Source organism: Lotus japonicus, chromosome 3 (assembly GCF_012489685.1).
Source record: "Lotus japonicus ecotype B-129 chromosome 3, LjGifu_v1.2".
Classification (NCBI taxonomy): domain Eukaryota; kingdom Viridiplantae; phylum Streptophyta; class Magnoliopsida; order Fabales; family Fabaceae; genus Lotus; species Lotus japonicus.
Window position 1 is genome coordinate 22,083,892 of NC_080043.1, and position 26,954 is coordinate 22,110,845.

General features: G+C 36.2%; 3 protein-coding genes across 3 annotated transcripts; 1 reads left to right on the plus strand and 2 right to left on the minus strand.

The window, feature by feature from the left end:
* Positions 1 to 2,854: 2,854 nt before the first annotated feature.
* Positions 2,855 to 3,811, minus strand: LOC130746210 (pectinesterase inhibitor 10-like). The gene has a single exon (XM_057598764.1). It carries the CDS (start codon positions 3,685 to 3,687, stop codon positions 3,220 to 3,222), a length of 468 nt encoding a protein of 155 aa, XP_057454747.1. The 5' UTR covers positions 3,688 to 3,811; the 3' UTR covers positions 2,855 to 3,219.
* Positions 3,812 to 15,638: 11,827 nt separating this feature from the next.
* On the plus strand, positions 15,639 to 16,388 carry LOC130743765 (secreted RxLR effector protein 161-like). Its single transcript, XM_057595995.1, has 2 exons — positions 15,639 to 16,113; positions 16,345 to 16,388. Exons 1-2 carry the CDS (start codon positions 15,639 to 15,641, stop codon positions 16,386 to 16,388), a joined length of 519 nt encoding a protein of 172 aa, XP_057451978.1.
* Positions 16,389 to 22,434: 6,046 nt separating this feature from the next.
* On the minus strand, positions 22,435 to 26,356 carry LOC130746745 (protein disulfide isomerase-like 1-4). The gene is made up of 12 exons (XM_057599462.1): positions 25,768 to 26,356; positions 25,532 to 25,661; positions 25,101 to 25,266; positions 24,881 to 24,999; positions 24,692 to 24,772; positions 23,929 to 24,015; positions 23,726 to 23,800; positions 23,511 to 23,579; positions 23,345 to 23,425; positions 23,129 to 23,263; positions 22,945 to 23,001; positions 22,435 to 22,835 (listed from the first exon to the last, which is right to left on the minus strand). Exons 1-12 carry the CDS (start codon positions 26,262 to 26,264, stop codon positions 22,653 to 22,655), a joined length of 1,680 nt encoding a protein of 559 aa, XP_057455445.1. The 5' UTR covers positions 26,265 to 26,356; the 3' UTR covers positions 22,435 to 22,652.
* Positions 26,357 to 26,954: the final 598 nt, after the last annotated feature.

The following is a 26,954-nucleotide window of genomic DNA, read 5'->3' on the forward strand; positions in this document are numbered from 1 at the left end:
AAACACCTTGATAATTCATTGACGAAGTAATTCAGACCAAAAGTGTTATATTTCATCATACTATGAGTCGCCACTAATTGCTCAGATCAGTTTGATGTGTTTATTCCGGTGGTTGACTAAAACTACTGTCTACTGCCACATAATGTAACTATGTAAGTATGTAACATGTCGCTAGTAAATGCAGCGGTTTGGCAGCCACTGCGAAAGGCAAGTTGAGATGGCTTTTATTTAAGTGTGGTTTCGCCGCAGAATACCTTCTAAACCGCCTTTAAATGTGTGAGATGGATGATGTGGTTCCGTATAAGATAAAGTGGATATTTGTTCACCTTTTTGATGTCATACGTAGCACAAAAATAAACACCAATATTTTATAAAGAGTTTAATGGATATGCACTTTCGGTGTAAAACAGTTTTACACTGACAACCAATCACAACATGCCACGTAGGTGGAATAAAGACTTTTATTCTAAATCTTAATTAAAACAAAGATATATTTTATGATGTGACAGAATTAAATTGGATGACTGTGTAAAATATGTTTACACTAACGGTGCACATCCCTTTAATTTTTTTTATGAAAATGAATCAAAATAATATAAACAAACAATTGCTTGTGTTCATCCAAAATGATCTTATTTTTGAATTGGATATAAGATAGCTGTTTTTTTTTTTAAATGGATATATATAAGATAGCTGTTTTCCAAAATGATCTTATTTTTTAATTGGATATAAGATAGCTGTTTTTTTTGTTGAAATGGATATAAGATAGCTGTTAAATCTCTAATTCTTTCTTCCTAAGGATAAAAAAAGCTGTCAAATCTAATTGGTAATGTTGTCAACTACTATGTTTAAATAACATTGGGCATTAAAGAAAAAAAAAACAAAAACCTCTTCATTTTTTTAATTGGTAAACCATGAAAATATCTTGAGATCAAAGTTTATTCACATTATACTCAAGTGACTCAACTAAATATCTTAGCACACACAAAAAAAATTGCTTTCTCCCTTATTTCACGAACTCTAATTAACGTGTTAAAAGCCAAAGAAAAGATTGTTGGTTCAGGTTTTTGTCATTCCCAAATAGTAGTAGTGGTACAAGTACAATGATTTAGCTCCTCTAAATGGTTGAGAAATAAATGTTTGGGATTTAGAGCCCAAAATAGTTTCTGGTAAACATGTAAAAAAAATATTAGGCTTAAATATGTTGGAGATTCCTCTACAATAGGGGTACTTTAGTTTAGGCCCCTACAAAACATTTTTTTTGGAATACACCCCTATTTGGAAAAGAATATGGAAGGATAAGCATCCACCGTTACAAGAATTATTAGTTTTCTAACAGAGGATGACGTGGTAGCCACATCATCAGGCCACATCATCAACGTTGCCAAGTAAGCACATGAACAAATGTTTAAAATAAAAAAAAATTAACCAGGATTCGAACACAGGTCTTGTAGTAAGGTATCTTTTATTTAAGTTGCAGGTTTTGTGTTCGAATCCTGGTTACATATTTTTTAATTTTAAACAATTGCTCATGTGTTTACTTAACAACATTGATGACGTGACCTGGTGATGTGGCTGTCACGTCGTTCTCCTTTAGAAAACTAACGATTCTTGTAACGATGAGGGCTTATCCCTCCATATTATTTTCCAAATAGGGGTGTATTCCCAAAAAAATATTTTGTAGGGGCCTAAACCAAAGTATCCCTATTTTAGAGGGACCTCCAACATATTTAATCCAAAATATTATAGTCTCTAACGATTATAATGACTCGCTCACTTTAAATAGAGCAATCAATTCAAGCTAGCCGGTAACCGGTCAATACATTTTATAGTTGGGTTAGAATTGTTGTGAGCTACTCCCTCCGTTTCAAAATATAGGTTGTTTTAGGTTGTGCACATTGTTTAAGAGTTCATTAATTGATGAATTTTTTGATTGAAATATCCCTATTTAAAGTTGTTTATATTAAGGAGAGAGAAATAATATTATTGGTTAAGTAGATAGTGAGAGTTGTGGTAGGTGAAAATTGAAGGTGGTAATTAAGAGATATAATATTAAATGAGGGTATATAAGGAAGAAAGAGAGAAAAAATACATTGGTTTTGCAAAACAACTTATATTTTAGAATATAGTACAAATTTTAAAACAACTTACATTTTGAAACGGATGGAGTACTAATTATCAGCTTAATATACAGCTGTGCCTTTGGGACAAACGGGTTGGCTCATTTCTTTTTTGAAAAAAAAATCACTTAAATATTAAAGTTTAAAAGAAAATTAAGGTTAAAAAATTCATTTTTCCATACATGAAAGCGTAAAACAAATAAAACTAAAAAAGGTAACAATAAATGTTTTGTAATTACTTACTCTCATTTTTTTAATTAGTTTTATATGTAATTTTAACGGGTTGTCTAAATGACTCAAGCAAAGTTTGGGTTAAATAACTCATCATCCAATCACAATGAAGATAAGTGAGTTGGTTTCTATATTTTATTTATTAATTTATTTCCAACTCACTTATCTCTAATGTGATTGGATGATGGGTTATTTAACCCGAACTTTCTCATGGGTCATTTAAACAACTCCAATTTTAACATGTTAATAATTAATAAAAAATTTAAGGGAAAAATAAAAAATCGCACCAATGGGTGAGCATGCCTATCAAATTTACATTGAGCTTGAATTTTGGTAATTTAAATTATACTTTTAGTCTTTTAGTTGGGTTATTCGGCTAGTTCGACGTGACCTATTTTTACCACCTCTAACTTTGAAGAGCCAGATCCAGTAGAACAAAAAGTAAAATTTTTGGGTTAAAGTGAAATCTGGAAAATAAGGATATTGAAGACGATGATATATATACTATACAGTTTTTGGTGACAATATATACTATATAGAGGTTCAAAATCCGTTGCAATAATCACAAATCAAGAAAGCAAAAAAATATCTAGAATTAGAATAAAATTGAATTGGTACCCGATTACCCGCTAATAATAAAGGGCGAAAAGAAACCAACCTAGCTTAGCTAGACAGAGTAACACAACGAAAATATGAAGTTTGAAGTTTAAAGAAGGGTTAATGGTCAAATTAGTCCTGAGTTTGTAAATAAGTTTGATTTTAGTCACTCCGAGGAAAAATGACGTTTAGTGACGGTAAAAAACTGTCGGTAATTGTGACAAAATTAAACTTGCTTACAAAGTCAAAGACTATTTTAACCATTAACCTTTTAAAGAATCTCTCTCCTTATGTCGAACCTATACTGAGATCGCCGGATATTTTGCTGTCGCTTCTTAAACCCCATCCCTGCCAACACAACCACCGTCACAGCCACCACTACTCCGATCACTATTGCGACCTTCTTTCTGCCGCTCATTTCTCCTGATCCTGATGATGATGAGTCTGAATCTGTGAATCTCCCGCCTTCCACACCTTCGTGGCTGATCAAGCTGCTACTCCCCATCGGCGAAGGAGCCGGAGACGAACCTGGACTCCAACTCTGCGGAGTAGGCGCCGCCGGAGATGAAGCTACGGGTGAGCTTGTCGGAGCAGGGACAAAAGGGGACGGAGATGGAGATGGAGAGCTGGTGGTTGACGGTGACGGTGACGGTGAACTGGCGGAGAAAGAGAGGTGCGGTGAAGAGAAAAGAAGAAGGAGAGAAAGAAAGGTGAATCTCGCAGCGGTTATTGTTGCCATTGATTTGAAAGAAAGAAAAAATGGAGTGAGTGTGAAAAGTTTTTGAAGGAAACGGTGTGTGTTTGTGGCGTTGTCTACGTAAACGGAAAGGGAATGAAAGTGATTTTCACGTGTTTGGATACGCTACAAACGTATATTAATTTAAAGAGATGGCAAAGTTTGCTTTTCATGTAACTCAAGAAACAACTTTATATTGTGTATGAGATTGAATGAATGTAGCATCTATGATCTATGTCCACGTTTTATCGGCGCATCTTGATTTATATGCCAGCTTCTGGTTTCTAACCCTCATCATGCTGCATGCATATATGGTACAATATAAGATTTTAATATTTTAATTTGGACATACACAAGAGTATCTCTGCTAGAGTTAGTTGGGTTAGTTGAGTCCATTGTGTAAACCAGAGTTAGCTATCTTTAGTTTAGCTAACTAGAGTTGGGTTAACTAGAGTTGGTCAATTGTTGATTGTATAAATACTGTTAACACTACATCAGAAAAGGGCTTTTACAGTGCCCCTTTTACAGCGGTTTAGGTGGCAGCCGTTGTAAAAACACAAACACGGAGCGGATGATGGGCTATTACAGCGGTTCTCTTAGAAGGCGCTGTAAACACAAAAACACGGAGCGGTAATAGGCTTTTATAGCGGTTTATATACAGAACCGCTGTAAAAAATAGGTTCCACTATTTATAGCGTTTATTAAACTAACTGCTGTAAAATTAACGTAAATAATAAAAATCCAGAATTCAGGTTCCGTATGGGAATCGAACCCAGGTTCCGTTAAAAAAACGTAAGAGTCTTTCCACTAGGCTAGATTCACTTCATGATAGATTTGTACAATTTATAGTATTAATATTAGATTTAGTTGTTTTCTTTAATAATTGGTTCAAAAAATGTACTCTGTGAGATTCGAACCCGGGGTACCACACAAAATACAATGAGTCCTTTTCACTGGGCTGTAATACACTTTTAGTCAGTTTATTCGATTTTTAAGTATAAGTATTATCACTACAAGAAAATTGCCATATACCTATTAGTGACGGAAAGTAAAGTGTGGGTATATGTATGATATACTGACAGAATTTTAATAAAGCGTGGGTATAAGTGGGGTAAAACAACGAGCAGTTATGGGCGTCACTAATTCTTTTAGTGACGGAAATGAAAACGTGGGTATTTACCATAAAAAACTTACTCTATCGAATCTTTTTGTTTCCACCGCTCTTTCTCTCTGAAATTTCATTTCCCTCTCACACGAGTCATTCTTTAATTCATTCTGAGGTGTAAGAAAAACCCTAATTTTGATGCCTCAACTTCACTTCTCCTCCAAATCGAGGATCCATCCCCAAAACACCAAGAAGCCCAATCAATCTCGCTTCCTTCACCTTTATCACTCCACCAATAAGTTTCACACCTTCAACTTCAAAGAGGGAAGACACCGAGAGAGATGAGGAGGCAAAGGAGACAGAAACGGTCGCTGATGAAACGGGAAGCAGAGACTCCTCTCCTTTCTCCCCCCAAACGACGGAAACGGAAGGTGCGATGGCAAATTCTGTGGTTAGGTTTTTTATTCAGTTATGGATCTGGAGGATTTCTGATCCAGATTGCAGCGTGCAGATGTCGATGTTTGGGTACTACTGAGTACTGATTGAGGAGATGGAGAGAAGGCCTTTATGCAGCGTCTTTGATGCTTCAACAGATATTCAATTTTAACTCCAACTTGAAGACCTTCACAGGTTGTCTTCTTCTTTTTTTCATCCCCACTTTTTTTTAAAATAATTTATGTTACACATTGACAAATGTAATTTTCTAGTTGTGTTTCTGATACTAGGTAATTTAATTTTGGTTTTCAGGTAAGAAATTGCAGGTAAGACTTTATGCTTAGAAAGTTAGAATCTTTCATTTTCTGTTGAAATTTCTGCATTTTCTCTTCCTTATATAACATTGAATTTACTTGATTTACTACCTTGCAGCCTGAATGATTGGCTCTTTGAATTTTTCTAACACAGGATGCTTTGGCCCTGGTATGAACTTCTCATAAAGTAGCAGATTTATGTATCAAAAAATGTCTCTTGTTAACTACTTCTCTGACTTTATTAGTTTTTGAATCATTCAGGTATTAAAGGTGAGCTTCAAAATATATTGTGCCCTGAATGATGGAATCATATATCTTATGGATGAGTTAGTGTCTATCTCAGTTTAATTTGTAACTTTTACCACCTTATTTGGATTTTAAATTGTACTAACTAATGAAGGTTGCAATTCTTTGATATTTCAACATCTGATGCAGTAAAGGCTCAACCTAGTTATAAAAGAGCTTTGATACAGGTTTATGATCAATGATGCTTTGGTTCAGAAACATTCTTCTTACTGTCCAATGTGAATTGTATTTTATTTTCAAGAGTCAAGACTTTCCTAAAGGGTCGTACTTGTTGAATTGATAGTTATTCTAATTCTAACTATGCAGGATTTTACTCTTGCAAGCTTCTTTAAAAACTGCAAAGAATTAAACCTTGCTAGAAATTTTCAATTTCCAACCTTAATATAGGTGCTAATTTTGATATATGTTCAATTTATCTGTTAATTGCAGGCTTGTAGTTAGAAACTTGATATTTTGATATATGGCTTTGTTTGCAGTTGATCCACTTTTATTTGGAAAATCCACTTGTCAACCTTTTCTAGTCTCATTCTTCATTACTCAGTTTCATTAACAAGTTTATATGCTTTTATTGAAACCGTTAGTTTAATTCCCAAGCAGATTATTAAAATCTCCTCTCACATAAAGCAGCATCACAGTTTGAAGTGTTGTCTACTTCCGGTGATACGTGCTTAGGTGGTGGTGACTTCGATTATGTTTGACTTGTTTCTTTTTTAGTACTGTAAACTATAAAAGTTATACTTTGGTGTATGCCCATGATCAACATTTGTTTGCTAACTTTCTTATCATTTCTATTCGCTGTAGAAAATTGTTGATTGACTGGCAGCAAGCTTCAAGAGAGATAAGGTATTGACCTTTTGAGAAACAAACAAGCTCTTTAGCTTTTTGATAGTGATAGCATTTTGCTTCCCCAGTGGTGCACTCTATCCAGTCGTTAAATAGCTGCTAAATTCATACTTGTAGTAGCTGCTAAGTATCCTTTGCCTCGTGATATAGCTGGCAACCTATAACTTGTAGCTAAGTTAATGTAAAAAGGAGTAGTGTCTGTTTATAAACTTGTCTATTTATTTACATGAAGTTTTCTATATAGAACAAAGATATCTGAGTTTACAGCATTCATTTAGTGTTTATTCTTTGGCTTTTGTAGTGCCCTCGTCAGACTAATAGTGTTGATTGCGGATATTATGTGATGAAGTTCATGAAAGATATCATCACTCACCAACAACTTGTGATCCCAACGAAAGTAAGAAACTTTGATATGCGTTCGCATTGGATTTTAAAAGCTCTAATTGCAACTTAACTCTATTTTTATGCTGTTTTGTAGTATTTTGAAGATTGTCAGTTCGTTTCCTACAATGAAGAGCAATTGCGTGAAGTTAAAGATGAGTGGGCTGCTTACGTTTTTTACAATTGTTTTTAGTATTTAATCTATTGGATAGTTATCTATGAGATGGTGGTAGATGAAGTTAAGGACGTGGTTGAGATATTATGCACTTTAGAAATTGCTTCAAATTTATGAAGCTTTTGATATTTAGATATATTGGTTTTGATATGCTGAAGTTCAGAAAATGTTTATTTTATGGCTGAGTTGATATCCTGTGTTTAGAAAATGTTGATCTTTTTTGTTTGGAAGACTCAAATGGGGAGAGGGTCCTTATGATTTGGAGACTCAAGGCACATTTCTATTGCAAAAACTCATTTATGGGAGTTTTTTTTTACTGTCATGAAATTACTGTCCATATGATTGCTATAAGAACAGAGGTTCTGTTTACATGAGATGTTACTGTGCTTATATGCTATACCTTGTTTTAGCTTATGTTACTGTGTTATACCTTGTTTTAGTTTGGTGATCAATAATGTTACTTACACACCTCCCATTTGAGGTGGAATGAAGAGAGAGATAGGAAGAAAAGAAAAAGTAAGAGAGAGAAAGTATGAGATGTGATAGATGATAAGATGAGAGAGATAGAAACAAAAAGAGGTGGAAATAAAGTGTTTAAAAAATAAGGTGTGTATATATCATTACTCGTTTGGTGATGTGTATTGATTTTGCAGTCAGCTTTCATAGCTTTTGAAATGTGTACCCTTTCGGTTAAATTATGATCAATATATCTTCTTTTCAGAAAAAAAAAAAAGAAATGTTGATCTTTTGGCTGAACAGGTGTGGTAATTAATTCAACAAAAAAAAAACAAATTACAGCGGTTCCGTGGTGGAACCGCTGTAATATATATTATCAAACACAGCAGTTACTGCCTGAAACCGCTGTAAAAGAAGACTCAAGTACAACGGTTATTTTAGAGAACATCTGTTGTAGGTATGTATTTACAGCGGTTTTATTAAATCAACCGCTGTAAATAATGAGTCTTTTACAGCGGTTAGAACCGCTGTTAAGGCTTTTACAGTGGCGAGATCTACAGCGGTTCTGGACCGCTGAAAACCGCTGTAAAAGGCAAAAAAAAACTGTTGTAAAAGCTATTTTTTGGTGTAGTGTAAGTTATGAATGAAAGTTTAGTTGTTGCGTTTTGTTGAAACATAATTCATAGTGTTGAGAGCTTTTTGTTAGAGTTTACAATTGGTATCAGAGCTCCGAAAGGGGCCTGAACCAAGAGAGAACCGCAGTTCTTGAAATTGAAGAGTGATTGTGAGCACAAGGAAGAAAACGAGTAATAACCAAGGATACGGCGAAAGATATCTGGGATTCGATGAAGCTGAAGTTTCAAGGATCAACCAAGGTGAAGCGCGCCCAATTGCAAACCCTAAGACGTGAAATTGAAATTCTTGGCATGAAGGAAGGGGAATCTGTCAATAACTACTTTGCCAGAACACTGAGTATTGTCAACAAGATGCAGATTCAAGGTGAGTCTGTAAAAGAAACCCTTATTGTGGAGAATATTCTGAGGTCCATGACCGAAAAATTCTACTATGTGGTATGTTCAATCGAGGAATCCAATGATATGAGCACACTGACGGTGGATCAGCTTCAAAGCAGTCTTTTGGTTCATGAGCAGCGTATGAAGGGCTATAGAGAAGAAGAACAAGCGTTGAAGGCTTCGAGTTCTGGTAAACCAGGAAGGAGCAGAGGAAGATCTTCTTGGGGCCGTGGACGTGGTAGAGCAAGAAGATCTGTGAATAAAGAATCAGTCGAGTGCTACAAGTGTCACAAACTTGGTCACTTCCAGTATGAGTGTCCAAGTTGGGAGGAGAGTGCAAACTATGTAGAAATGAGTGAAGACAATGAAGAAGTGCTACTGATGGCTAAGGCAGAGGATAATCAAAGGAGCATTCTTGATGAGAGTAAAGTTTGGTTCCTTGATTCAGGATGCAGCAACCACATGTGTGGAATGAAGGAGTGGTTTCATGAAATTGATGAGGAATTAACTACCACATGAGGTTAGGTGATGATTCAAAGATGGTGGTCAAGGGAAAAGGGAAGATAAAGCTTCATATTGGAGGATTGAACCAGATCATCTCTGAGGTATATTACATTCCAGAACTCAAGAATAATCTTCTAAGCATAGGACAACTTCAAGAAAAGGGTCTGAGTATCTCTTTTGGTCAGAATTGGTGTCGAGTGTATCATCCAGAAAAGGGTCTGATTATGCAATCGAAAATGTCCTCAAATAGAATGTTTGCAGTTATTGCAACTGTACTGTTTTCAAATTGCTTTACAGCAACTTCCATGGATGAAAATGTATTGTGGTATCGAAGATATGGGCATTTGGGCATGAGCGGACTAAAGATTCTTGCACAAAAGTCTATGGTGAATGGTTTACCAGTGCTAACAGAGACAGAGAGTACTTGTGATGAATGTCTCAAAGGGAAGCAACATAGGGACCCCTTTCCACAGAAAAGCACATGGAGAGCTTCTCAAAGACTTGAGTTGATACACTCAGACATATGTGGTCCCATCAAGTCTGAATCAAACACTGGCAAGAGGTACTTCATCACTTTCATTGATGATTTCTGTAGAAAAACATGAGTTTATTTTCTTAGTGAGAAATCTTCTGCTCTTGAAACTATTAAGAAGTTTAAAGTCACTGTTGAAAATGAGGTTGGGGATAAAGTGGGTTGTCTAAGAATTTACAGAGGGGAAGAGTTCAATTCTAAGGAGTTTGGTGAGTTTTGTGAACTCAGTGGAGTTAGGAGACAGCTCACAACATCCTATACCTCTCGGCAAAATGGAGTAGCTGAGAGGAAAAATATGACCATCCTGAATATGGTCAGATGCATGCTTTCAGACAAGGAAATGCCCAGAGAATTTTGGCCAGAAGCAGTGAATTGGTCAGTATATATCCAGAATAGGAGCCCTACAATTGCTGTGAAGAACACTACACCTGAAGAGGGATGGAGTGGTAGAAAACCTTCTGTGCATTTTTTAGGATATTTGGATGCATTACCTATGCACATATCCAAGAAAATCAGAGAAGAAAACTTGAATAACACAAGTGTTAAGTGTGTGCATTTAGGCATTAGTGCTGAATCCAAAGTCTATAGGCTCTACGATCCCCTTTCTAAGAGGATCATTATCAGCAGGGATGTGGTGTTTGCTGAGCATGAGAAATGGGACTGGAATATAGGAAAGGAGGGAATAGAAGAGCTTGATGATGAGGGAGATACTGAATGTAACGCCTTGAATTTCAAGTGTCACTTTAGTAACCTATTAAATTAAATATGCAATATTTTCCAAATGATTTATAAACACGAGTATATTTTTTTTCTCTTCAAATGTATTTCCAAAACAGGTCATCCGTAATCCCAACTACAAAGGGATTTACATCAAGCCTTGAACAAGGCGAGTACCCGAAACCCCAAATATAAATTTCTAAAATCGTTATGCAAGCTTAAACCAATAATGGTTAGCTCTCTAACTCAAGGCTCTAACTCTACACCCGTCTCTATTCTTCAAGTCTTCCACAGTTCTTCAAGTTCTCCTCTTCGACTCGTACGAAGGTCAAGCTCCATCGAAGATTCTCCATCGCCTAATAGCGTTAAGCGCCCAAACAACAAGTAGCAAATAGAAAGGGTTAACTCCATGCAACTACCACATATAAAAGAGAAAATCATGCTATTCAAATCTAATACATGCCATGGTAAGTAAGCTACCAATTTAATTCAGGATAGATGACAGCTCATCCTATCGATCATGAAATCGAATCATATATTTAACAGAATTAAACATATCAGCATATCAGCAAAATCAACGATATGGTTTTAAAACAGATACCAACAAAACTTAACAACATAAACTAACTCATGAATCAATAACTTAACAGAATAGGTTAATTCAGATAACAATAACTTCAACAATATAACATCAAATCAGATATCAACAATCCTCAACAATATAACGACAAATCAGATATCAATAATCCTCAACAATATAACGACAAATCAGATATCAATAATCCTCAACAATATAACATCAAATCAGATATCAACAATCCTCAACAATATAACAACAAATCAGATATCAATAATCCTCAACAATATAACATCAAATCAGATATCGACAATCCTCAACAATATCAATCAAATCAGGTATCGACAATCCTCAACAATATCAATCAAACAATAACGTCTCGCAAGACGGGACAGTCCTGTGAAAATATCCACTCCAATGTATCTAAGTAACGCCTCGAAGGAGATAGTCATGTGCAAATATCCACTCCACTACCACTTGATAACGTCTCGCAAGACGGGACAATGATAGGACACACCTCCTCATTGAAGGTGCGAAAAACACTAAAAGGGGGGGGGGTTGAATAGAGTTTTTGAATAATGGGTACACTTTTGAAACTTTTCAAAACTCGAAGATAATAACTAGGTGCTGAAGGATAAGAAGTAAAGCACACAAGTATTTTATCCTGGTTCACTTGAGATAAAAGCTCAAGCTAATCCAGTCCACCTGTTAAGGTGATTTCTTCCTTCTTCTGATGAAGGCAATTCACTAAAATCAATGAGTGTTACAACTGCACTTTGCAACCTGCTAAGTGACTAACAATACACTGATTTTCTCACTAGTATCCTCTTAAGAAGCTGATCTACCGATCCTCTTAAGACTAGCTAAACACTGAATCAGCCTTGATTCAGTCCTCTCAAGATCCGACCAACCTTGGTCTCTTAAGGAACTTTACAATGTGATGTAAAAGGTTTCGGGTTTACAACAAGTGCTTCTGAAAAGCTAATAGTAAACTCAGATGTTTAAGAACAGTGAAGAAATAATGCTAAGAGATTGGTTCGTATATGTTGAATGATTTCAGCAAAGTTTCTTGGTTTCTTTCTTCTTTCTTCAGCCTTTATATATTCCAAGACTTGTGATGTAGCCGTTGCTAGGGTTTTATCCGTTGGAGTGGAAATTCTGTAATATCAGACTGCTAGGCTGTACAAGGTAGGTGGCGGACAGACTGAGACTTGTACAATGTTGTACTATGATAGCGACCTGTCCTTTCACCAGTTGACTTGTGATCAAGGAGCTTTAGATGAGCGTTGGTGAAGCTTCTGATCATCGTCAGATTGAAGCTTGGATTCTTCTGACCTTGCAACTTCTGCTTCTGAACAAGTTCCTCAGAACTTTTGATCGTCAGAGCTAGAATAACTTGGGTCTTCAGAACCAACTTCTTGCAGGTCTTCAGAACTTGAGTCTTCTACTTCTGGACCGTTCCACTGGAACATCTGGTCTTCAGAACTTCTGACTCTGGTTCTTCAGAACTTCTTGAGAGCTTGTATCTTCAGAGCTTCTGGAGTGTTTGCCACTGTTCTGAACGAACATGGTAGGTTAAGAAGCTCTCTTTTTAGTAACCCTTGGTTCTTCTTCTTCTGAACGAATAGGCTTGGGTTAGATTCAGAACCTGTTTGTCACATCTTAAAAAGACAAACGTTAGGGTACCACAATTGTTCATCATCACAAACCTTAAATTGTAATCATCAAAACATAGAGATGCAACCACTGATCAAACCTTGATCTTACACTCATCGCCACTTATAACGTCATACATGACGGGACAATCATAGGACACACCTCCTGATCGCCACTTAGCGTCTCACAAGACGGGACAATGATAAGATACACCTTCTCATCGCCACTTAATAACGTCATACATGACGGGACAATCATAGGACACACCTCCTAATTGCCTCTTTAGGACATCTCGAAAGATGGGACGATCCCGTGGGACATAACCACCTCATCGCCACTTTAAGCAATTCAAAACATCTAATCCAACTAAGTAGTCACTGAAACAACAATCTCAAATTCCATAATCAAATCAGGATAATCACATGTTATTCATATTATCAACAAACATACGTCTCATCAAAATGCATACTAACTCAGCTCACTATTTCAACATAACAACAATCAAAGTATCAACAATAACCCTGTCTTATCCGCTAGAAAGCAGTAATGACAGAAACCAGTAAACGACCGAAGCCTCTCAGAAAACAGAGACACACGTCTCAATAAGTTCACTCGGCTAAAGCCTCCATAAAACATTTTCCCATTTCAACACAATAATCATAATCCAATGCCAATCAATATAAACATCTTCATCTCAAACGCATGCAGTGCGATAAAAGCATGCAAGACTCAAAGACGCGCTAAAACCGAATTACCCTTACCTTAGCCAATTTCTCATTCCAAGCTCAACATCCCAGTCCAATCCAAAATAAAGCTCCCGAACCCAGCAAGTTCCCCGGGCGTCCTCCTCAGTTGTGAAACCTCACCAATTGCTCCAAAGTCTCTTTCCTCGGCTCAACTCGTTTCAAACCTCGAGGCCTACGTATAACAACTGTCAGTGCGACGATCAGGCAAGAAACGACGAAAATCCTCCTCCTCCTTCTCCTCTTGAAGCTCGCGGGTTTGGATGGCAATGGTGGAGAGATTTTTGAGTTTTTTTGCTCTTTATAGGAGATGGAAAACGCGGAAAAATGAAAATTTCGCGATTCCGATTTTTCCTGCACATTCCTCGGTGAATTATAAGAAAGAATCCGGCGACATAATTCCAGAACTCGAAACAGGTTTCCTGGAATTTAAGCAAACGACTCGCTAACGGTGTTAATCGATTTAACCCGAAAAGTTACTTTTTGCATTCGATGTCGGAAGAGAAAACTTCCTTCTGAAGAAAGATTGGAAATATCGAAAGAAATGGGTGTATGCGTGTGGAATCTTCGTTTGAAGCTCCGAATGGAAAAAAGTCTTCATAAACAGTTTACTTTAAGGTTCTTGAGCTATCAGGGATTCAGTTTCGGAAAACTTCCTAGAAATGAAATCGATCATTCGTACATTCCAGGGTTTCGTGTTGAAACACTCGTCAGGGAAAGGAATAAGAGAAATTCTTATAATCCTCTGAATATTTTTGAATTCCGCTTCTACAGTGCTTTAAGAGCGGATTAGTCTTTTACTAACGCTTTCGCCCTAAGGCGGAAGTGAATAAAGCTCGTGCTATAACCTATAACGACTATAGAACTATTCTTAACCATTTCCTGAACTTTCTTCTTCATAACGCTAATCCAAACATTAAACACAAGTCAAGTTCCCCTCGCGCTTACACAAAATCCTATGCGTGAGTTGGAAATTAATTATTTATTTAATTCTAAAACCCTAGGTCTTACACTGAAGAAAAGTTAGATGGCAGTCCAGCTACATCCACTCCTGTCACAAATTCTAGTGAGGAAGCTGTAAATGAAGAGGCTGACAATGGAGCCACACCTAGCAACATTGTTCAACATCCAGATCATGAGGAAGAAGCAAATGAAAGGAGAGGTCAAAGCAAGGTTGTGAATCAACTTGTGTGGATGAGAGAGTTTGTCCTTGGAGAAGAGTTAGATGAAGATGGGGAGCATCTTGGGTTTGTAAGTGATGTAGCTCAACATGTTGAAAACTATAGTCTCTCAGCAGCAGTTTGGACACCTATAGCTGATCCTGTCACTTTTGAAGAGGCGGTTAAGAGTGAGCATTGGCAGAGAGCTATAGATCTGGAAATTGCTTCAATTGAGAAGAATAATACTTGGAAGCTAGTCTCACTTCCTAAAGGAGCTAAGAGCATAGGTGTCAAATGGGTTTACAAAACCAAGTACAATGAAAAGGGAGAAGTGGATAAGTATAAAGCAAGACTTGTGGCAAAGGGTTATGCACAGCTGCAGGGAGTTGACGTCACTGAGTTGTTTGCTAGTGTTGCCAGGTGGGACACTATTAGAACCATATTAGAACTAGCTCCTCTGAACAATTGGAATGTGTTCCAATTAGATGTCAAAAATGCATTCCTGCATGGTGAAATTGAAGAAACAGTGTATGTTGATCAGCCACAGAGTTACTTGATTCAAGGAGCTGAGGGAAAGGTGTATAAACTGAATGAGGCCTTATATGGCTTAAGACAAGCACCAAGGGCCTGGTACAGTAAGATTGATGCATATTTCCAGAAGGAATGTTTCTCCAGGAGTCCCTCTGATCATACTTTGTATGTGAAGCAGGGAAAGGATGGCTTAATCTTGATAGTTAGCTTGTATGTTGATGATCTAATTTTTACTGGTAATTGTGATGCTTTAATCAGTGAGTTCAAGCTATCTATGCAGCAAGAGTTTGATATGAGTGACTTGGAAAACAATGAGCTACTTTCTTGGAGTTGAAGTTCAGAAAAACTCAGAGGGTATCTTCATCAGTCAAGGAAAGTATGCAAAGGAGGTGTTGGAAAGGTTTGGTATGAGTAATAGTCAGCCTGTGAAGAACCCTATTGTACCTGGTACCAAACTGTCAAAGAAGGGAGCAGGAACTGAGGTGGATGCTACTCAATACTAACAGATGATAGGAAGCCTGATGTATCTCACTATCACCATACCCGACTTGATGTTTGCTGTCAGTTTGGCAAGTAGATATATGGAAAGGCCTACTGAGCAACATCAGCAGGTGGTCAAAAGAGTTATGAGGTATCTTAATGGAACTACTGGTCTAGGAATTCTGTATAAGAGGAGGGGAAGTAGAAATCTGGTTGCCTACACAGATAGTGACTATGCAGGAAATGTTGATGATAGGAGGAGCACCTCTGGATATGTTTTTCTACTAGGGGAAGGTGTTGTTGCTTGGTCTTCTAAGAAGCAAGCAGTTGTTAGTCTCTCAACAGCTGAGGCTGAATTTATTGCAGCAGCTTCTTGTGCTTGTCAGTGCATTTGGCTGAGAAGAATTCTTTTCTCACTTGACCATTTCCTAGACAAGTGCTCACAGATTCACTGTGACAATAGCTCAGCCATCAAGCTTTCAAAAAATCCTATCTTGCATGGTAAGAGCAAGCATATCGATGTCAGATATTATTTTCCGAGAGATCTTGTTCAGAATGGCAGAATTGAGTTGGTCTACTGCAGCACTGTTGAGCAACTCTCATATATAATGACTAAGCCTTTGAAGGTGGAGACCTTTGAGAGGTTGAGAAGAGAATTGAGAATGTGCAGACTTAGTGGATAGTCTTTGAGTCTTTGAATTGTATTGTTTTGATTTGTGTTTTGTTATGCAGACTTGGTAGATAAGCTAGAACTGCATACTGCAAGTTCAGTTTAAGGGAGGGTGTTAGAGTTAGTTGGGTTACTTGAGTCCATTTTGTAAACCAGAGTTAGCTATCTTTAGTTTAGCTAACTAGAGTTGGGTTAACTAGAGTTGGTCAATTGTTGATTGTATAAATACTGTTAAGTCATGAATGAAAGTTTAGTTGTTGCGTTTTGTTGAAACAGAATCCATAGTGTTGAGAGCTTTCTATTAGAGTTTACAACCTCAACATGTGATAGCTAGTTATGAGACTAATCTTATTGAGAACTGGAGATAATATTAGTAGAGTTTTATCAATCGGCCACTTCAAACATTTTTTTTTGAAAGTACCACTTTAGACATATTATTTTAGAGTTGTTTCTAATTTGCAATAGTAAAACCCGAGTCTAAAATGTATGACAGTTGAATGTATAAGAAAATTTGAATATGTATATATGTTTTGTTTGAAGGCACTAGAATGTCTATGTATATATGTTTTGTTTGAAGGCACTAGAATGTCTATATGTCATTATGCTCTTTCAATAACTATGTATTGTTTATAATATATAAAAGTTATAGTCATTTAGTTTAAATTTATAATTTTATACATTATAAAGAAGAAAATTAAAATAAATGATAAAATATGATTGGATGTCTATGTAAAAAAAAATTGTTTTTAGTGCATTAGAAAAATAAACTACAACCTTTCAGGAATTGATACTTGGATTTCAACATCCTCAATATATATATACACCAGTTTTTACCACTTGAGCTATCACAACCAGTGCATATAAATTAAATATATAATATATTACTGAAATGATAATTTACTATAATTGGAAGTAAATTTTAAATTTTAATTGAAATAATAAATCATCTTTGTTTCCGACCAACTAAAGCTAATATCGTACGCCCTCCGTTCCATAAAAAATTGTTTAAAGTTACGACACAAAGAATATATATATATATATATATATATATTGTCTTCGATCTCAGGTTCAAGATGAAGCTCAGAGATTCTCCTTTTGAGTCTGCAATACCTGCTAATATGGCCCGGCTTGCCGCAGTTGTAGCAGGTAACATCATATATATATATATATATATATATATATATATATATATATAAGATGACACTAGTATTTAATATTTTTTAGAAAGCAAAAGTTTATATTAGTTGGGTAGAGGGAGGTCCAGGGATCGAATCCTGGCAGACGCAATTTATCTTTCCGATATACCAAAAAAGAAAAGAAGCGAGCTTTCCAAGCAACAGAAAAACCACAAAAGTAGCATCATAAAAAGGATGCTATACGCCCACCAAAGCCCAAACCAATAACCTCGAATTTATCCAGCCACAAAACGTCAACAAAAACCCCGAAACCAACGTGGTCAAAAGACATCCACACTAAAAACTTAAGGTAAAATAACAATCCTCTATGAAGCACTGTATAACTTGGGTGGGAGTTTTAAGATGCTTTGCTAAACTTTTAGGCTTAAATGCATTTTGTGCCCCTGATGTTTCAGGGGCGTGCAAATGATACCCCTCTTCTAATTTTGTCAACGTTTGTACCCTCCATGAAACAAAAGAGTGTAGTGTTTACCCTTCCGTCAGTTCAACGTTAGTAAACTAACGGAGGGGCTGACGTGGCTTTTTTTTTTCTTTTTTCTGGCATGCCACGTGGATAATAGTAAAACAAATGGAAAAAAGAGATGAGGGGGATTTGAACTCGGGACCTAGAAGTAGCAAAACACCGATTTAACCAGTTGAGCTACATACATAATTAATATATGTTGTACGAAAATTAAATTTATATCATCTCCTTCATCATCATCAATTTTATATCCTCTTCTCCTTCCTCCTCCTTCTCCATCACAACACACACAGACTCTTTACATTCCTCCTTCTACATGATAAATTAGGCTTTTAAAACATGATTAGCTAGTAAAGTTAGGGTTTAGGAAGGGGCAAGCCAAAATTGGAAGAAATTAGAGTTCCTTACCAAAAATTGATTATCAATTTGACAAGAGGGGAAGGAGAGCTCCACGGTTCTGAGCTCAGTGAGTCCTCCGGCGAGGGTTGGCCGGAGAAGACGGTGGATGGCGGCGGCTGGCGGCGGTTTACGACGGAGGTTGTTGGAATGGAGAATTTCTTTATGGGTTTTGCAGCTGATGATGAGGGGAGTTCAGTGGTAGTATTCGTTTCTCCAAAAGCTAAGGGGTTCGCCGGAGATCGAAGCTTGAAGGTGCGGTGGTTAGGGTTTCAAAGTTTCTCTGTTGTGGTGGCCATGGGGCGCGTTCAGGGTCGTTTGATGGTGATGAAGGCGCGGTGGTGCTCGCGGCTGGCCAGAGAGAACGAAAGGGGGAGAGGCGGCACCACCGTCAGCGAGATCTTCAGGCCGGGAGCGTCATCGGTGTAGAATCGCAGCATGTTGCTTGTGAGGAATGTAAAGAGAAGAAGAAGACTGGAGTGACATTCCAGGTGAGGAATGTAAAGAGTCTGTGTGTGTTGTGATGGAGAAGGAGGAGGAAGGAGAAGAGGATATAAAATTGATGATGATGAAGGAGATGATATAAATTTAATTTTCGTACAACATATATTAATTATGTATGTAGCTCAACTGGTTAAATGGGTGTTTTGCTACTTCTAGGTCCCGAGTTCAAATCCCCCTCATCTCTTTTTTACCATTTGTTTTACTATTATCCACGTGGCATGCCAGAAAAAAGAAAAAAAAAAGCCACGTCAGCCCCTCCGTTAGTTTACTAACATTGAATTGACGGAAGGGTAAACACTACACTCTTTTGTTTCATGGAGGGTACAAACGTTGACAAAATTAGAAGAGGGGTATCATTTGCACACCCCTGAAACATCAGGGGCACAAAATGCATTTTAGCCAAACTTTTAATAGCTTCCTCATCAATTTCATCAAAAACAACACCAAGTCGCTTGGCCAGGATCCAAGATCTCCTAGCTCTCGTCAAAGCACCAATGGTTCCTTAGGCTTCTGAAAGAGTAAGAGAACACTCTTTAGGCGGAGTTATCTCCAAAACATCTGGTTCCCCAACATCATCTTCGACCAAAGCGACTAGCTCGTTCTTCATCCTTGTCTAAACTCTTTCTTCGAACGTCCTATCTTTCGAGACACCACTTCCCTTGAAACACCCAAAGACAATTCCTCCAAACCCCTTCCACTGTCAAGAACTGGCCGACAGAGAGACCAAAGGAATAACTAATACTTAACTAAAAAGGTATTTTGTTGACGTTTTTTGTTGACATTTTTATTCTTTTCTAGTAAAAAAAAACTGTCATTGAGAGAGAAGAATGTAGTGGCCGTATAAAGAAGAGTTATGGTTGGTCAATATAAAATGTGATAGATGATAATATAAAATTCAATTAATAGGGGCATAGATAGAAAATAGTAGGAAAAATTACATTGACTTTCTAAAACAAAAATTTTCTAAAAATTGGAAAAAGGCTGAAACAACTAATTGAGTGTGAAATAATTGAGTATCCGTGTAAATAACTCTTATGCTTACGATGTATTAAAATTAAACTCTTAATGAATATGCACAAATAGTATAATTATTAAAAATAATAATGAGTAAAATGTAAATACGTAATTCATCAAGAAATAAAATCAATAATTAAACCATGTTGATTTCGTCTTTATAGGATAACTCAAGTGGTAGGAGTTGGGGGACATATGGGTTAGGTAGGGGGAGGTCAAGGGATCGATTCCTGACATGTGCAATTTATCTTTCCGATATAAAAAAAAAACCGTGTTGATTCCCATTTCCCAAAAGTTGAGTTGGTTTTAAACTTCAATAATTGAATCCCCATCAATGGCGGGGATGAATCTGTCCTATTTGAGTTTAAAAAAAATAAAAAAAATCTGTCCTATTCGAAACACGTTGGTGCCATTCATGCAGTTAACTAGTGTATCTTTTGTATTTTTTTTATAATTGCTTCGAAGAGGATAAAGTTATTGAGATTAAGTGATTAACACGTGAAGTAGCTGACCATTTTAGATTTGTTCTCTCATTCACCTATTACCATTCAAAGATGAATTGCTCATTATCTTCTCCCATACACCGATTCACGTTTAACCATAAACGAGTTATCCAGTGCCAATATGTATTAATAATTTAATATAGAGTGCGCTGACCGTTGGGCGAAGGATTAGTCTCACAACTGTCGACTGTGGGATACCTTGATCAAGACAAAAAAAAAAAAGTTCCAATATATTTATCTCTTATTAAATGGGCTTAGGCCTAATGGGCTAGTCCGAATTTATTTTATTCTAACCAATCCCAACTGTTGTCTAAAAAAAAGGCAATCCCAACTCGAAGCTTGGAATATTTAGGTAATATTAATAATTACACCAATTTTCATATTGGTAACTTAATTTAATAGAATTGGTTCAATAAAAACAAAACTTAATTTAATAGAATTAAGTTTAGTTTAGGAATATGATATTATGATTGATTAATTAGTTGCATTTAAGTAACCCCAAGAGCTTGAAAAATTCAACGTGCTAAAGCACTACACTTAATCAATTTAGAGTAAAGAAAATATTAATGCAAAAACTTGAGTGAAAATGCTTTTATTTGAACTTTTAGGCTGCAAATGCGTCAAAGATGAAGGTAGAAAGTGCCAAAGTGGAACCCTCATCTCATGATCCTGTCTCCGTAATTTAGTTATGTTATCGTGTTCTCTCTAAATTTTTAATATTTCCTTGTCATAATTTAGCATGTCAACGGTTGAAAAATTGGAGTTTGCTTGTGTTTGAGTAAAGAACAACTTGTATTATGTATTATGTTTATGTTTTTCCAAAATCTAAGCATAAAGATTAAAGACTCTCCAATCAAACGCGGTGGTGTGAATGACTGAAAGCACAAGGAGCAGTGAGAATCCACGGTGAGAGATATATTTGCAAAAGACACTCCGACACAAGTCAGCAATCGATCAGAGAGAGAATTCTAAGTATAGAAAAGTAACAAGAGAGCAAACCAACCATACTTATCTTATAATGTGATCAAACTTGTACTTATAATAGTCAAAGTGAACAGTGATTTACCTATTGTCACGATGTTGAGTAGCTGCCATTTAAGATATCAACATTGCTTAGACAAGATTGATCATAAACTCTATCAATTTAGCCATATTTTTGGCCAGTTGGTTAGAAATTGGAAGTTTTTGTTTGGTCGTTCTGACCGACCAGCTTGACAGTCACTTGATCGTGTAGTCATTTGTGCTAATCACAACGATGGTAAGTAGGCCACTTGGTCGTTTGTGCCAACTGAAATTGTTTCTTAGGAATAAGAACTAGTACAAGTGAGCTACAAACTGAATTGTAATATTTTCTTAATCCTCTGGTTAATATGTAATCATTGAGGAATTGAAATTTAATTTTTTGTAAGAACTGTCAACCTAAGAGGTTAGGGGATAATTGTGCTCTTAGAACTAATTTTGAATTATCAAGTTTTAAAGCTAAGAACAAGTAGGAAATGTAATAATATCATTCTTCCAACATGTTCTAGTGATTGAATTTTTAAAATGTGATGTTGATTTTTAGAATTATAATGATTGAAATTTGTCCTAAGCTTAATTTCAATTTCTAGGCAATCACAATTCAATCATCAATGTTTCGATCACTCAAATTTGAACTAGCGAATTATTACTTCCAGTTTCTGAGCCAACGATATCAGGCTATCAGAGAGCAAGAATAGGCAGTAAAACACAAATGAACCAAATTCAGTCATGATCTTGTTGCATTCCCCCTTTCTCTCTAACTCTTTTTCTGGAAAAAAGAAAAAGAGAGGAAGAAGGCATGAAAATAAAATGTAGTGTCAATACAATAAACAAACAATTTCAAAAATGACATAAAACTGATGTAAAAAAGGTGATGAATTAAATACTTATTGTAAGTCAACTTCTGTTTTATGATTATGTGCAACAAGTTGAAATTTGAAATTTCAACTATCCGTATTATGTGGATCTACGGAACATGCAAAATTTATTATTATTATTTTTTTTTTACATGGAGGCCTATGCCCGAAAAATTTATTATTATTAAGCGAGGATAAATAAACTAAAATATAGTGGATATTTTTATTAAAGCCTCAACCAAAATTCTAACATATCAAAGTTGAATAATAATACAATATGTTGCCTCCACTGCCCACATCTCCCCCCTTTTCTTTGCCTTTTATTGGCCAGGGGTGAGAAGAAATTGGGGTTGTTCTCTCTTAGTCACTATGTCTTCATGTGTCTGAATCATAACTCTATAAATAGAACTAAAATCCTCACAATTCATCCTTCACATCGCTATCGCTACTCTGGCTCTCTTTGGCATCAGAGCTCCCTTTAGCAGCAGAATTCTCGGATTCAGAAGTTGAGGCTGGTTTCTGGAGCTTGAATGGAATTGAAGCATGTTTCTTGAGGAACTTGTAAAAAGCTACCACCGTGCGATCTGTGTCAACAGTAATCTGCAGACATAATGAACCAATTACACATTGCATTCACCCAATTTAAAACATATGAAGATGTAGGAAACTAAATTGATAAAATAAGAACTGTGGCTTATTATTCACATACAGGATCAAAACTCTTGTTTCCTGCTGGGAAGAATAGAAGAGTTGGGTATCCATCAGACTGCAAAATGAATACAAATTAATATTTGATCAATAATTATCCACGTCTACATTTGATGTAGGATTAGAAATTCAAAACTTAGCATGAGTTACTTGAACCAAATACCATTTCAGTTTGAGTATTTTACCTTTGCCCTGTGATGTTCATTTGTTGTACCATCCATCTTGGCTATGACAAGAGACTCAATACCACGAAGATGTTTTGCAAGTTTGTTGTATATTGGTTCCAATGATTGACAATGGCCACACCAGGGAGCATAAATCTGATATTTCAAACCAATAGATTAACTTGAGCAAGCTACAAATGCAAGTATAACTAAAAAACTAAAGGGTTAAAATCGTACCTCAAGGAGAACATCTTTTGACTCATCCAAGACAATTTCATCAAAATTATTCCCAACAACTATTTTCACATCACCATCATTCTGTCACAAAGTTAGCAAATGGGTTAGACATGGAAAAGAAACCATGTTAATATACACTTGATGGCTGGAAAACAAAAAAACTTACACTTTCAGGAATCGGATCTGACTTGAAAAATGGTTTTAGCTTGTCTTCGAGGAAATCTTCCCCAAATGTCTGAGATAAAATAAAGATTTGAAATTTTTAGGCAAAACATTGTGTTAAAATCTATTTAAATGAGATAAATAAAATAGAAGTCATGCACATTCCATAACCTGGTGGCAAAATTAACAGAGTTCAATGCAAGAAGGGTGGAAATGTACCTTAATTTTGTCAACAGTCACCTCTCCATCAAGGATAAATTTTTTTCCATCATCATTTCCAGTATATGCAAGTACCTATATTGGAAATTGCAATGGTTACTTAAATATACCTCCAATAAATTTAAATGATATAATATTGTAATGTCCTGGATGTCATGACTTATCATTCAAATAAAATCAAAAGGGAAGGAGGAAACAAATACCTGTGGATCACTCCCACTGACACCAAAGTAATCTGATACAGGCTTCCCAACATCTTCATTATCCGTCTCCACATATACAAAGATCAACTGTGACAGATAATTAACATTAAAAATTAAATCATTATCCCAAATCTAAGAACCCTTTTGGGGGAGAATTGGATGATAGATATGAAAATTTTATCAGTAAAATGTAGAAAATAAATTTATGATTCCCTAATTTAAAATGATATATAAGATTATTGTCGGTAAAATGTAGCAAAACCATAAAGAACATGATATCACCACTTAGCACTAGTAAGATTTAAAAAATTAAAAGAAGTTCAAAACTGATCAAAGTTTAAACTAGTTTTGCCAATGTAGAAAAATTTGAAAAGGTTACTATGCTTATTTTGTTTAAAAGGTGGTTTAAAACTAATTTCACATCAAATATAGTTAGTTAAATGTTAGTGAATCCTTTTTCAAAATATCAATTGAAGTAGAAATGCAGAATACAAGATTACAAGGAAATAAGAAGTGATTAAGGTAAAATGTTGTGATTTGTTAAGCTTAAAAACATATATGTGCTGAACTTTATTCCATGCTCATTTTGACAAAAAAATTAATCAAATAAGAACTTGGATGTCAAAATTTAAGTGATCACCGAACACACAAGATTCTAAGACCTGCTTATGAATTCTGAAATTGAAGGTATGTGCAAATTTTTACCCTGTAGAAAGAATAATAAGGAAAAGAGTTCTAATCGGTAGCCTGTATTAAAATGTACCTTTTTCTTGAAAAACTTTGCTGCTTCTTGAAACAATGGGAGGATTTTTTCTGAGTCAGTTGAAGTTGCAAACAGCAACAACTGAAAAAGAAGTTTCAGACACACAACGATGTTCAAAGAAAGATAAGATGTCATATCTCAGAATATTTAAGAGACTACAATATACATGCATATAAACTTAACAATAACCTGTTTCTTGATTGGATTTTCAAAGACTGCTGGTGCACTTTCTCTTGTAAAAATGGTTACCAGAGGAAGCTTGTTGGATGAGACAAAGTCTGCTATTTCAGACTTTACAAATTGGCCACCTACAAAGACGGGGGGAGAAGACACATCAAGTTAACAAGAAAAAAAAAGAGAGAGAGAACCTTCTTAGGAAAAAAATACGAAAATGAGAAATCAAACAAACCAAAATGGTTCAGCTTTTCCTCTTCTTTCTTGATCAGGATCAAAGCCGGGCGTTTAACATTAGGGTCAATATGGAAAAGCTTAGCCACATCAGGATTCACAGTTTGATAAAAATTGACATCATCCTCAAGTCTTGAAGCAGCAGCAAGCTCCTCGCTCTCAGGACCCTGAATATTATGCATCACACGATAAATGTCAATTTGATACATCATACATGACAATTGACAAAAAATTTCATACATTCTACTATTACAGATCAAGCCTAAAATTTAATCCGCCAAATCAAAATATTATGCATGACAGGATAAATGTCAATTTCATACATGACAACTTCATACATTCTCCTATGACAGATCAAACCTAAAATTCAATCTACCGAATCAAATCAACAATGAGAAATGACATCTCCATCGAATCAAAATGAATACTTACCACTAAAGAATTGATGAACCCCACAACAAGTTTACTTTCGGAGGTCAAGATGCGCTCAGCATCATCCAACGAAGTTATGTTGTGTATGCCAGGTCCCGTCTTCTTCTTAATCCAGGTCAATATAGCTTCTCTGCATCAAAATTAAAGAAGAAAAAACAAATAGTTAGATTCAATAAGATTTAAATTGAGCTTGATTTTGAAAAGAAATCGCAAAGAGAAGTTCTAGGGTTTATTACTTGTTCCTTTGTCCATTATAAGGCTTGTGAATGCCATCGACGAAGAAGTAGAGCGTAGGAAAACCCTGAATGTCGTACTCCTGAGCCAACTCGCTCTCCTCCGTGGCATCAACCTTAGCCAAAATGACATTCTCACCCTTCAGCTCAGTGGCGGCGGCAGCATACTCCGGCGCTAAAGCCTGACAGTGACCGCACCACGGCGCGTAAAACTCCACCATGACATAACGGTTGTTCTTAACCACATCGCTGAAATTCTTATCCTTCAAAACGACGACGTCCTTGTCGTCAATCTCAGGCTGTTTGTAAGCATCCTCGTAGCCGGAGAAGTCGTCGAGATCGGCGTCGTCGCCGAAATCGCCGCCGTCGTCATCGTGGTGGTGGAGGGAGGAGGAGGTGTCGGGTTCGTCGAGGAAGCTGAGATCTTCTTCCTCTTCGCAGAAAACGTGAGAGGAGAAGAGGAGAAGGGTTGCGAGAGAAAGCAGAATGAGAATTCTCATTGTGATTCAGATTTGCAGAAAACAGAGTGAGAATTGAGAAGTGAATGATTATGCTTTATGACTGTGACTTTGAGACTTTGAGTGTAATCGATTCGATGCGAGACTCGGTTGACTTTTAAGACGGTAGTAAGATTTCAACTTTCTTCTCTACGACGCCGTTTTACGGAATTAGTACAATTAATCCGATTTTAGTTTTTTTTTTTCTTTCCTTCTTAATTTCATTGACTAATTTCTTTTGGCGGATATAAATTTTGCTAGAGTAAACGTGGAGGAGGCAGATTGCATTTAGAATTCTGATATACGATGAAAGAGTTTCTGGTCAAGTGATTAACTTTGACAAATATATGCTTTTAAGTAAGTAGAAAAGCTCAAAATCACCATTATTTTAGAGCTGAAATAATTGTTATAAGTAAAGGCAATTGCGAGTTACGCCTAGTACTTGGGCTTTCTACCATCATTGGTAAGTGAAGAGCTATAGATATTTTAGTTTGTTTAGGAAAGAGTTTGGAAGAATCTAAATGGGTAGGAAGAAAAGTCCTTCTCAATGGGGGTCTTCGTGAAGGTGGTGGCTTGGGCTATATTATCTTATGTTTTGTCATATTTTATCCTTCCGGATGGCCTCTGTTCTCAAGTTGAGGGTATGATTAGCAAGAAAATTTGGGAAGGGGTGTCTCTTGAAGAAGTTTGCAC

Coding starts and splice junctions, on each gene's coding strand:
- LOC130746210 (XM_057598764.1), bottom strand. CDS start 3,687: ATGGCAACAATAACCGCTGCGAGATTCACCTTTCTTTCTCTCCTTCTT.
- LOC130746745 (XM_057599462.1), bottom strand. CDS start 26,264: ATGAGAATTCTCATTCTGCTTTCTCTCGCAACCCTTCTCCTCTTCTCC. Junction 25,267..25,531: donor GGTTCATCAATTCTTTAGTG/GTAAGTATTCAT, acceptor CATAATATTCAG/GGTCCTGAGAGCGAGGAGCT. Junction 23,801..23,928: donor TCAGTGGGAGTGATCCACAG/GTATTTGTTTCC, acceptor TTTCCAATATAG/GTACTTGCATATACTGGAAA.
- LOC130743765 (XM_057595995.1), top strand. CDS start 15,639: ATGATAGGAAGCCTGATGTATCTCACTATCACCATACCCGACTTGATG. Junction 16,114..16,344: donor AAAAAATCCTATCTTGCATG/GTAAGAGCAAGC, acceptor TTTGTTATGCAG/ACTTGGTAGATAAGCTAGAA.